The sequence below is a fragment of the Schistocerca cancellata genome, chromosome 3 (assembly GCF_023864275.1).
Source record: "Schistocerca cancellata isolate TAMUIC-IGC-003103 chromosome 3, iqSchCanc2.1, whole genome shotgun sequence".
NCBI lineage: Eukaryota > Metazoa > Arthropoda > Insecta > Orthoptera > Acrididae > Schistocerca > Schistocerca cancellata.
In genome coordinates, this window is record NC_064628.1 from 149,404,126 (window position 1) to 149,417,838 (window position 13,713).

The following is a 13,713-nucleotide window of genomic DNA, read 5'->3' on the forward strand; positions in this document are numbered from 1 at the left end:
AGGACGAACTGAAGGAATTTTACTATTTTGGTAGCGAAATAACGCATGCCCTCCTAAGGGACACTGCCTTATCGAAGGTACATTCAGTACCAGGCGGGAGGGTTTGCGTGCTCCAGCGAAGTTGAGAGCTATGCTGGCGGTAGCGTAGCTACCTACTGGCATTGCCCCCCAGGCTCAGCGGAGGAGCCAGGCTAAACGTGTCCCACCTAGGGATGGGGGTCTCTACAGGCGTGGTGAAGCCAACACTCCTAGGGGAATAAACCCTGATATCAAATCCTGGTGCTCCAAGTTGGGGTTGGGTCAATGGGCCAGCGCCCCATTATCCACAAAAAACTTCTACAAGTTTGTGAATCTAAAGCGGAGCCTCGGAAATCGAACAGATACTCTTTACGACAATTATTGAAAGTAAAAGGACATTGAGAGTTGGTATATGGAACGTTCAAAGCCTGACAAATAAACACACCGAAATAGAGAATGAAATTAGTCGACTGAAGGCGCACATAACTACTCTGTCAGAAACAAAAAAGAAGGGACATGGAAATGAGAAATTTGGAAATTTCATCAATTTTTCGTAAACATAAACGAGCAAAAGCAAGCGTTTCCATTATAATTAACAAAACTCTGAGCACTTTTTCAAGGACTACGCATTTTTATGCGAAAGAATTGTCACTATTAGCATCAAGTTATTTGGCATTGAAATCCCTGTAATGTTACCCAAATGGACTATTGGTGACGTGTTTGTGAACTCGAAACGCGAAGGTACAACCACAGCTAAACTAAGACCAGACAGACCTCGTGTACTGACGGATAGGGACTCGAGCACTGCGGACGGTGGTCGTAAAAAACGGCATGAAATCAGCGGAAGGAATCACTCACGAGCTATAAAATGCAAGCAGCAGTCCACCTAGCACAATGACTGTGTGTAGGGCGTTACAGAGAATGGGGTACAATGATCGAGCAGCTATTCATAAGCAACGCTAAGCTACATTTGAGGTGGGGTAAAGAGCGACGCCTCTCGATAGTGGATGACGAGAAGCGAGTGATTTGGTGTGATGAATATGGCAATATGATGGATGCGTGTGGGTTTGGCGAATGCCTGCAGAAAGTCGCAAGTTGCGTTAATTGTCGAGCATTCCTTGCTCGGCATGTTTGTAGGTTAAACATTAAAATGTTATTTCTGCTGAACCTCTCGGTGTGGTTTTATGTTTTGCCTGACTTGCGGAGATGATCGTCTTAATCTTCCTTCAGAGTAAATTATTCTCTGTGCAAGATGGAACTCTTGTGGTGTGGAGGTGAGTTTACCTCCGGTTGCAGAGGAGAAAATTATTCTTCCAGCAGGTCAGCGCAACTTTTTGTCAGCCTGTGATGTAGTTGGTGGGCCAGTGCCATGATGAACCGATTTTAGCGACTTTCCTTAGAAGACACGTGCACTCTGCCGGATTCCATCCGGCAAATGCGAAATTCCATTGTCTTCGTGCAGCAGACGAACTGAATACAGTCTAGGGAAGCGCAAACCGAGTTTTAGAGCTCCATTCTGCACCCTCTGCATCTCCACGATGTGTAAGTCAGCGGCCTTGCCACACACCACAACCGCGTACTCCAATACCGATCAAACCAGCGTTAGGTAAGACGTAATGCCGTGATACGGCGGCAGCGACGATTGTGGATTAAGCAGCGGATACAAGGCGAGAATCGAAGACGATGCCTGGAGAACTTTACCTGCCATCATGTGTATTGCCAGCAGTGAAATACGAAGGAGATGGTGTTACGATATGTGGGTGCTTTTCGTGGGTAGGGTTCGATCCTCCCACTACACTTGGGTGACATCCATCAATTGCGTGAGGGTTTTTTTTCCTAAATTTGGATCCCCCCCTCTACCCCCTTGTTATATTTAGTAAGATACAGTGGTACCCCCATTCCTCCAACTCACCTAAAGTTTACCCCATAATTTTTGAATAATTAAATTTATATGATATGTTCATGCTTTTGCTTCATACCACTAAAAATACCTCAAACATCTCTTCTACGTACTATATTTTGCTCTATGAAATTAGAGACGAAAATGGTAATAACGCTTAAGATGCAATACAACGAGTCCATTTAAATTAAATGTCTTGAAAGCTGCCAAATGGGTCGATACATATCGTTGTTTCTGCAAATAATTTTTCGCAAATAAGCAAATTCAAAATAGATGCGACACCATCTTCCCTAATTCTTCACTCACTCCCTGGTCATCCAACTGTTGCCTCTATTGCAATGATTGGACACATGACATCCATGTCTTTTGGTGCAGGAAGACGGTCATTAGACGTTTTTACCAGTACATCCTCCTCGTGCAGCTAGTACAGCCTATTGCCCTAGGCGCACAGCGCCTTGTCACCCCGATTGGTGACTGCACGCATTGGTCAAACCACGACCACAGGCGCTCGCGAGGTTCCGTGCACCACCGATCTGTGTGTCTGCAGCTTTAACCAGAAACAAAGTAGACGCTGCAAGTCTTGCAGCATCTCGTATGGACGGTTAATCATTCATCAAGAGAGATGGGCATTAGTAATAGTAAGGCCTTTGGGAATAGTTCAGATATTTGGAGTATATCGTGAGAGATGGCCGAAGCAGGAGCGGTGCGAACGACTTCCCACTGTTTTCCTCAGTCGGTTCTCACGTTACTTGAAAAGTCGGATGAGATGGAAGCATGAAACGTCCGCGAACTACGGTAGGAAGCATACTTCTCACTAGCTTGCAACAATCACGATTTTCTCACTTGGCCACCTACAAATACAAATTAAAATTTGAGTATGATTCGAGATTTATAGAGGCGCATTCAATAGGCATCTTAACATGAAGTACAAATATAATATCTGCAACGAATCTGGCTTCTTTCCGACATAGTCTGCATACCATTGTTCACTGGACAAAAAGACTCCGCGAAAACAGTGTTAACCGTTTTGACGGATCCTTAAAAACTTTACGTTTCATTTATATACACAATGTCACTGAACCTTTACTTACTTAGCAGATGAAAGACAACATTGTTTGTACCTTCCGTTAAACCGCATGTTTATGTGGCTTACCGATCCCTTGATTTATCTGATCAAATGGTTCAAATGGCTCTGAGCACTATAGGACTTAACATCTATGGTCATCAGTCCCCTAGAACATAAAACTACTTAAACCTACCTAACCTAAGGACATCACACAACACCCAGTCATCACGAGGTAGAGAAAATCCCTGACCCCGCCGGGAATCGAACCCGGGATCCCGGGCGCGGGAAGCGAGAACGCTACCGCACTTATCTGATCACAAAGAGCATTCTTGTCGGTGAACTTCAGAGTAGGTTCCTTCCACAAACGATTAAGTTCTTGCTAGGACGTTGATTTCGAGGCTTTATGTGCCTTGCAGAGTATCTCAAATGACTCCTGACTGTCACGCACGGATCTCGACCGGCACAACAGGGAACCGCCCGAACGAAATCTGACACTCACGCGGCAAATGTTTTAAGTCAGGTAATCCCGGGCATACACGCGTGTAAACCATTCCGTTCATTTTAGAGAGGCCATAAGGATTGAGGGACACTTTACTGTTGTCTATGCTCAGGATTAATTTTAAAAAAATGAAATTGTATCCATTATAATGATGTATATTCTCTGAAAAGTTGACGTGAGAATTTCATTGTCCCCTCCCTTTACATGAGATTTCGTGGGATTTTGCCTCACTCCTACACGTCGCCTTAAGAAACCGCTAATTGCGGAAAAATATGAAGATAGTGAACAGTGCTGTATACTGTGTGCAGTGAAGGAACAGTTCAGATACGATGACTATTTTGTTTTAAAGCAGCGTCGGAGAGACAGTGGTTTTTGGACAGTTGCATTCGTGCACTGGACTGGCTCTCGAAGTCCCGACCTATACCCAATGGAAAACTTTCGAAATGAGTTAGAATGTCGATTTCCCTTTTGGTTGGTAAATGGTCTGAGTATAACACACTGTCCTTGGCAGCAACAGTTGTGTATTTTAAAAACAATTCAGTGGTCGACTTCACTCAGTGGAAAACTATAGGACAAATTAATTTTGTCTAACAGGTGCAATACGAGGTCTTTCGATTGATCCTTCTCTGATAATAATTTACCTGGACGACTTTAATGTTGATAACACTAACTAGTTACCAATATAGGATATATTAAATAAGGCTTTATGATCTGTTTTAGCATTCATAAACTAGCTTTAAAATAACATTAATAGACTAGCCTTCAAAGTCTGGAAAAACACCACTCATCCGATTTGTATTGTCAAATATTACACTCCTTTCAATACAATGTGCCAACAAGAAATAATTAACACTTTGTGATGGTCTAGAATATTTGGTTAATAGGTAGAATTACAATTCTAGAAGGAACTATAGTCTGCACTCTTTTTGAGTAATTACAACTTTGGCACACAAAGGAGTGAAATACGCAGTTATACAACTAATCCACAGTCTACCTACGGATAAAATAAACGTCTGACAGATTGCATAACTTTTTTCAACTGGACACAAAGCTTGTTTCTCGTTAATTTGGTCTTCCATGCCATACAATAATTCCTGACGAGATTTAAGTATTCACATACAGAGTGGTAAAGGTTTAAATTTTGTTATAAACTTACTTTTTCAATTTCCATTATTCACATCACAGTATCTGTTTTAATTTGACCTACGAAGTACAAAATAAATTAGCTAATCATTACCAGATGTTGTGCACTATGACGATACACGGTGCCACACCATATCTATTATTTAGGGTACAATTTCTTTCAGCATGGAGACAAAGCTAGTTATTTCCTTTCACCTTTTACTTGACGGGCATGGTCCTTCACAAACAGATGCCCAAATCCGAAGTTAGAGTTTGCAGGGCGAACGCGATACAGACAGCGCTTCGACATTTGCCAGGCTTTACGTTCCTGCGAGCTTCCTAAGAGTAAGTGCCTCGAGGAGACAAAGACACTCTTTCCTCGAGGCGCCGCATCGCAGAGCAGGCTCTTCCGCCGCCTGCAGCAGAGCTGCGGCGCCGTGTATCCGACCTCAGCCATGAATAACGCAGGGCCGTGTCTTGAGCCCTGAGGTAGGCGCACAGCGAACGCTGGTGCCAGTCTCCCCCCCCCCCCCCCACGCCCCCACAGTCCCCCAAGCCGCAAACCACTGCCGAACGTAACAGATCCTTGTGGAGATGTGTAATGTGATGTACGCAACTATCCTCGTTTTACATTCACTGGTTCACACAACTACCAAACAAAGTCGTCATTTGCTGTATCTTCCATAGTGTGACGTAACATCTTACATTTCAAATGTTTCGCATGTTTCACACTAATACGAGCTTTCCATAAATCTGTTGATACAGCTTCATTAACGTTCACATCGTTCAGTTACTGAAAAGGGCTGTCGCTAAAAAAGCATCAAAAGCAAGTATCAGGAAGGATGGAAGCTCTACCCTCCCACCTGGCAGTCCTGATTTAGGCTTTTCTTCGTTACCCAGAGTTACCCAGAGTTACGTCTTGCAAATGCCGGGATGATTCCTAACAGCCTTGTAAAGCTAGACCTGTAAATATTCACACATCAAAAGAAGTTTTGCATCACCCCAGTTCCGAGAACTCCTGAAGATCGACGTTGACTGTGGATATTGTATCACAGACACAGTCCCTTTGACTGTTCAGAGACGTCCCTCAGCCCGCCAAAAGATGTAAACAACCATGCATCAGTAGCGCCTATTAGACAGAGGGGGTCCGACAGCCGATCAGTTTCAGTCAATCAGAAGTCAACGACAGTTTACATAATCTTAGTCAGGAAAAATATAGAACACGTGTAATTTTTTCTGTACCTAGGAAGTATAATTACATGGAATGAAATTTATAGTGAAGAAATAATGAGGATGGTGTCCATGGGGAAGAGAGGGTTTTAAAAGGTTAAGCAGTCTCAGTGGTATATAGAAGTGAATCTTAGCAGCTAAAATGTAGGAGGAAAGATATTCAGAAAGTTTTTTAAGTAGGACTACGGAGAAGAACGTTTAAGGTGAAGCGAACTGACACTTAAGAATGAAGACGTAATGAAGGAAACAGGGGATGAAAGAGGTTCAGAACAGGAAAAAGGGTCTTCATTACGTCATGTACAGCTTAGGAACTGCCTGCAACAAGAAATTATAGAGGGAAAAGTGTAAGGAATGCAATGAAGTGATGAAAAGAGTATTGGATTGCTGTACGACATTAAGAATGGACGAACATGAAGGAAGACACTCAGAACAGGACACGATGGAGAGCCTTCAGCTGAAACTTGTCATTTGACAGAGACACCAAAGAAGAGGAATAGAACTAGAGCAGCCGTATGATTTTTTTGTCGCTTTACATTGTACTTTGTTCTGTCGACTAATTACTGTTGCTTGTGTTTTGTAAAAGATTTTTCTCTTTCCCGTCTTTTTATCTGTAGCCGCTGCTATGTGTGAAATGCTCAGTTCACTAGCTGACAAGCCTCATACTGTGCCTAATGTGCATGTTTATTAGAGTCGTCTGTTTCGGTACCCTGAAAGTTTCGAACGGTGTCGTTTCAGGCGGAAGACCTACTCAGACGAGAGCACGCTGCCCGAGGTGCTGCACTGGTACACGTCTGTGAACGCCGCCATGTTGGAGCACCTCACCAACCAGATCAAGGAGACGGACAGCAGTGGTGTCTGGAGGTGAGTGCATACTGCAGCCTTGCATCCGGTTTAAATTATTGCTTGCTTGCGAGGTTGAAGGCATGGAACTAAATGTACGATCGATTTTTATAAGTCTTTGACCTTCCTGTCTATCAATCTAGGTACAAACGTAGGCCGATGGAAAATTTATAAACTTACTGCAAAATATTAACTGCGTGAAATGTTATATTGTACCTGGAGAGATTTAATTGTTAATAAATATTTAACTTAGTTTTCCCATCATCTATTAAAAATAATAAGCCACGGCTTAAAAACGATTTTATTGCAACCCGTAAATAAAGTTGCAATTTTACGAATCGTAAGTAAAGTTCTTTGTTAAGCTGTTTCACAGCCTGTCAACAACATAGATACATTTCACTAAGTATATAATGGGCGTTATTCACGGAATTTCAAGGTGCGCCCACTGTACACGTATGCAGCTATTCGCCGACCAGAAAACTATGTGCAACACTTCACTGCATCGCGACCTAGAAGCGAGTCCTTTCCTCACCGCAGTAAAAACGAGACCTCTCTCCACCGTGTCTCATGAAGCATTTCCTTCACTGCATCCCAGACACCACCCACTTCCCGTAATGCGTCCCAAATAGAGCTCCCACTGTACTACTCCAATACACAGCGTCTCACTGGACTCGCTTCTAATTATGTCCAACTTCCATTGCTGCCCCCTAACCACTGCAATTGTCAGTTAAGCTAGTCACAATAATTTGCAAGAAATTCAAAATTTTCCGACCAGTAGGCCAATTATAGTGACAAAGCGATATTAATAGGCGCTAATACATTGCACATTTTCGTATAAAATATGACACAGTTATTTTAATGCTCGTTCTTGATGTGATACATTTAATACTTACAATTTTGTGTAGATCTGATCATTTACGATAAATTCTATAAAAATGTTCCTAAAAATACGTATGGGGTAATCACCTGAAACTTGCATCTCAAGTATTGCGGAAATGGAAATGGCTACTGACGTGTGGTCTTCACAGAATGGATGGCTTGTCAGGAACTCATATTGTTAGCCTATCAACAGATTGTAATAAGGCTTAGAAATTGCATTTTTTGTGCGAAAATACACTTTTTTAAATGGAACAATGCCTATTGACATTTAAAAATTAAAGTAGGCTCAATTAGAATGTGAGAGGTATTTGTTGCAAGACTCTAGTGCGTGTCGTTTACGAGATACCATATTTTGAAAAGTACCTTCTGCTCATCAATAGCATTTTCCATTTCCGCAGTATTTGCGGTGCCAGATTTAGTCATTCATCCTGTATGAAGCACCGTTTTCCATCTATTTCTCATTGTGTTTCTTTTGCAGCTCCCAAAACTTCATTATATTTCACTGATTACACTGCATTAGGGCAATGAGGGTTAAAACAAACGTGAAAATATGGAAGTAAAAGGATAATTAATGTAAGGAAAAAAGACCTTAACTGCATGCTGTGGTGTGTTATTAGTTATTTTTTTATGTTACTCATTCACTGATATTATTGCATTGATGTTGTTTGTTAATGCCGATGGCTAAATAAATACACTCATTCAGAACGTCGTTCCATCAGTTTATAGCATTCATAAGTACCATCTAAAGACGCATTGATGCTTAATCTAATGTGCTACTCTGTACACTATTATTAAAAACATGCAAAATTTTATTAAAACTCAGAAGTAGTATTATCATAGATACAGTACAGAACAACGTTTGCTTTAAGCTAATACGAAATATAACTTAAACCCAGTTTGGCATTACTCTTTTTTATATGCAGCGTTCTTTAGCATCGGTACAAATGAGGGAACTTGAGTGAAGAATTTCAAAATAATCGAAATTTTGAGGACTCGATATTTACTGTATAATGGTATATCATTCCGTAGACAAGCAATATATCCTTATTCCAGCATCTGTTGTTGGCATGATGATCAATAATGTAGTCATTCGGTTTGAAACATTGCAGATGTGTGGTTTCCACATGCATACACTGCTAGATATTGCATGAATGGGCAAAAGGTTTTATTTATTTACAAATTTCGAACTATTTATTGCATTTTTGTTAAAAATTCTGTAGAGAGATAAATCATTAGAAAATCTGGTGTTAAGCAAAATTAGCATATATAATTCATGAAATTCTTACGAATGCGATTTACTTTAGAGTAAAATTTGTAGGAGAAATTTCTCAGCCATTTGAAATGGATACCAATCTTAGGCAAGACATTAAAGTGTCTTTTTGAAAAAAGTGCTGGTTTTGGAAAGGAAATTAGTTTCTAATAAGGTAAAATGCCTGACTTTTGCAGAAGATTTTACAATACTTCTACAAAATTTGAGAGAAGCAGTTACTCAAATAAATCTTATGGAAAGAACAGCCAACACAACTGGTGTCAACATTTCAGCTGGAATATGCAATACTTATGACATGTTGAATGTAACAACACGAAAAATACAAGAGCTGCGAATCCAAATAATGAAAATTTATGACAATTATGACAAAAGCACCAAACAACCTGGAGGGAAAACAGAAAATAGTAAATTTACTATCTTGGAGCAGCCACACAGCAGAACAGACTAGAAAAATTTTCGATAGATACAAAGAGGATATGGAATAACTATAAATATTTACAGAGAAAAATTTCTCTCTAGAACAACAAAACTAAAACACTATACCACAATGGTAAGGCCAGAATTTTTATATGCATGCGAATTCTTAGAGATGAATTGTAAGTTGTACAGAACTGAGGTACCTGAAACGCAGGTTATTAGATAAGTAGCATTTTCAGTACGATAGGGTCAACAGCTGCGATGAATTTTTTGAATGATTTCTTGAAGCCTTCAGCTGCCATTTTCTTTATTTCCTGTACGATTGTACAATTTCGGCCTTAGGCCAATTTCAAGTATTTTGTGTATGATTTTTGGTAACAGATTATGTTATATACGTCATTGCTCCTATGACATTATGTTATGCTCATAAATTAGTTTGAGGTGTTCACGGTATTTAAGGAGCACGTTACTTTCGAGCAGTTGTTGCAATTGCATAACATGATGTCATAGGATCAATGACGTGTATGACATAATCTGTTACCAAAAAATCATCCATAAATACTTGAAAATGGCCTAAGGTCGAAATTGTACAATCGTACAGGAAATAAAGAAAATAGCACCTGAAGGCTTTAAGAAATCATTCAAAAAAGATAAGTAACAGTTGCAATACAAATAACAGATCGTTGGGAAACGAGAAGCAATGCGAAGAGCTACGTAAAAATATAAAAAAATATTGCAACTAAGGATAAAGTGAAAGTATCGAATGGATGAGAAAGGTCTAACGAAAGAAATATTCCTGTATTTCAGGTAAAAGAAGTCAACAGTGACATGGATCACAGAAAAAAGAAAAAAAACACTGTAGAGCAACGATATCGAAGAATAGTAAATAATGGAGAGAAGATAAAACGCTAAACGTGCAAGGATTTATAAGCAGAATGAATAAGAAATCAGGAATCATATGAGCGAAACAAAGGAAATGAAATACGAGGAGAAGATGTAGTAGTACAGTACTGGAAAAACGGGAAACAACAAAGGAGCACGAGGAAATGAACTTTTTATGTGGCCCTAGTTGGTCAATAGGGAGGTACAAAAAACAGTAAGCCAAGTTCATAATGAATCAGTTCCCATAGAACTGCCCACGAATTCACGAGAGGCTATTCCAAGATATACACACCCAAATACTTTTTTTTCTCCACGCTTTACTTTCACCATAAAACGCTTTTTATAAAAATTATTTTCGATGAATAAAAATTTTTGTTGGTGTTAGAAATACATGGTGTATAGAAAAGTCATGAAATGGTTTTTTTTAAATAATTATTAGTAATATGTGTACAAAGCTTTAAAATTCTTCAAAATAATTACCGTTAGCATCTACACACTTCTTCCAGCACTTCACTCGAAGGCCTTGAACAGAACTTTGTATAAGAGTGTTGTCACAGCCTTTCGGATGTCCTCAGCACTCTCAAAAGGGCGTCCTCTGAGCGCGGTTTTGATCCTGGGAAATAGGAAGAAGTTCAGCGGAGAGAGGTCGGGACTATAGGGCGGCTGTGGCAGCGTTGCCAAGTTGTGCTTGGCCATGTATTTCAAAAGATAACCATTAAGTAAGAATACCTATGGAGTGAGCACTCATATTATTTGAACAGAATTTTTGTTGCCAATATACAGTCACTCAAAACGGCACATAAGCATACTGTAAGTGGTGTACAGTGGGTAGAGTTCAGCCTCAAAATAATTACCATTAGCATCTACACACTTCTTCCAGCACTTCACTCGAAGGCCTTGAACAGAACTTTGTTTAAGAGTTTAGTCACAGCCTTTCGGATGTCCTCAGCACTCTCAAAAGGGCGTTCTCTGAGCGCGGTTTTGATCCTGGGGAATAGGAAGAAGTTCAACGGAGAGAGGTTGGGACTATAGGGCGGCTGCGGCAGCGTTGCCAAGTTGTGCTTGGCCATGTATTTCAAAAGATAACCATTAAGTAAGAATACCTGTGGAGTGAGCACTCACATTATTTGAACAGAATTTTTGTTGCCAATATACAGTCACTCAAAACGCCACATAAGCGTAGTGTAAGTGGTGTACAGTGAGTAGAGTTCAGCCTCGATGGGCCTATTGTTCTCCTTATGTAAACATAAGACAAGTCTCTCCCCTCCAACAGGCACAAGGTGAGGTTACTGAACAACAGGGCCAGTACGAGAATGATGGTCCTTTTTTCCACGTACGCTGAGGCCACTGGACTCTTGACCCCTGGGGTCGTTACGAATCGATATCCCCCTCCCCAATTTAACAAAAACTGAACAGCCAGAACATTATCACCAAGTGCCTAATAGCTGGTATACAGGGTGTTACAAAAAGGTACGGCCAAACTTTCAGGAAACATTCCTCACACACAAAGAAAGAAAATGTTATGTGGACATGTGTCCGGAAACGCTTACTTTCCATGTTAGAGCTCATTTTATTACTTCTCTTCAAATCACATTAATCGTGGAATGGCAGCACACAGCAACAGAACGTACCAGTGTGACTTCAAACACTTTGTTAATGGAAATTTTCAAAATGTTCTCCGTTAGCGAGGATACATGCATCCACCCTCCATCGCTTGGAATCCCTGATGCACTGATGCAGCCATGGAGAATGGCGCATTGTATCACAGCCGTCCACAGTATGAGCACGAAGAGTCTCTACATTTGGTACCGGGGTTGCGTAGACAAGAGCTTTCAAATGCCCCCATAAATGAAAGTCAAGAGGGTTGAGGTCAGGAGAGCGTGGAGGCCATGGAATTGGTCCGCCTCTACCAATCCATCGGTCACCGAATCTGTTGTTGAGAAGCGTATGAACACTTCAACTGAAATGTGCAGGAGCTCCATCGTGCATGAACCACATGTTGTGTCGTACTTGTAAAGGCACATGTTCTATCAGCACAGGTAGAGTATCTCGTATGAAATCATGATAACGTGCTCCATTGAGCAGTACATACTGACGAAACTAAAATGAGCTCAAACATGGAAAGTAAACGTTTCCGGACACATGTCCACATAACATCTTTTCTTTATTTGTGTGTGAGAAATGTTTCCTGAAAGTTCGGCCGTACCTTTTTGTAACACCCTGTATAGAACAAACCATCACCACAGCTAGTCCCAAACTAAATAAATTGTAAATCATATAAAAACCTTTTTAGTATGTGGCAGTATGTCGACAAAACGCACTCTCTTGAGTGCATTTAGTGAGATAATCCCAATGAAGTAGTAGAGTACATACAACTGCTGACAGCACCGGCTGCCACACCGAATAAAGGTCACACAAACTATATAATATCAGTCATTCAGAGTTTAGAGATAGAGGCGTTATCTGGTAATAACTATGGAGACAGTGGTCGGGGAACTCTACAGGCCAGTGCATAAAACATTGCCGCATCATAACATGTGATTTGTACAATATATCACAGGCCAGTCTTATAAATATGAGACAATATTCATTGGCAGTTAAAGGATATATATATATATATATATATATATATATATATATATATATATATATATATATACACTCCTGGAAATGGAAAAAAGAACACATTGACACCGGTGTGTCAGACCCACCATACTTGCTCCGGACACTGCGAGAGGGCTGTACAAGCAATGATCACACGCACGGCATAGCGGACACACCAGGAACCGCGGTGTTGGCCGTCGAATGGCGCTAGCTGCGCAGCATTTGTGCACCGCCGCCGTCAGTGTCAGCCAGTTTGCCGTGGCATACGGAGCTCCATCGCAGTCTTTAACACTGGTAGCACGCCGCGACAGCGTGGACGTGAACCGTATGTGCAGTTGACGGACTTTGAGCGAGGGCGTATAGTGGGCATGCGGGAGGCCGGGTGGACGTACCGCCGAATTGCTCAACACCTGGGGCGTGAGGTCTCCACAGTACATCGATGTTGTCGCCAATGGTCGGCGGAAGGTGCACGTGCCCGTCGACCTGGGACCGGACCGCAGCGACGCACGGATGCACGCCAAGACCGTAGGATCCTACGCAGTGCCGTAGGGGACCGCACCGCCACTTCCCAGCAAATTAGGGACACTGTTGCTCCTGGGGTATCGGCGAGGACCATTCGCAACCGTCTCCATGAAGCTGGGCTACGGTCCCGCACACCGTTAGGCCGTCTTCCGCTCACGCCCCAACATCGTGCAGCCCGCTTCCAGTGGTGTCGCGACAGGCGTGAATGGAGGGACGAATGGAGACGTGTCGTCTTCAGCGATGAGAGTCGCTTCTGCCTTGGTGCCAATGATGGTCGTATGCGTGTCTGGCGCCGTGCAGGTGAGCGCCACAATCAGGACTGCATACGACCGAGGCACACAGGGCCAACACCCGGCATCATGGTGTGGGGAGCGATCTCCCTGGCCGTACACCACTGGTGATCGTCGAGGGGACACTGAATAGTGCACGGTACATCCAAACCGTCATCGAACCCATCGTTCTAC

General features: G+C 41.8%; 1 protein-coding gene across 2 annotated transcripts in view; it reads left to right on the forward strand.

Moving 5' to 3' along the window:
- LOC126174770 (receptor-type guanylate cyclase gcy-19) overlaps positions 1-13,713 on the forward strand; it is a 492,286-nt gene that overhangs the window by 234,802 nt on the left and 243,771 nt on the right. For both annotated transcript variants that reach the window (XM_049921109.1, XM_049921111.1), the window contains exon 4: positions 6,571-6,696. In XM_049921109.1, coding sequence (XP_049777066.1) covers positions 6,571-6,696 — 126 coding nt within the window. The remainder of the gene's footprint in view (positions 1-6,570; positions 6,697-13,713) is intronic.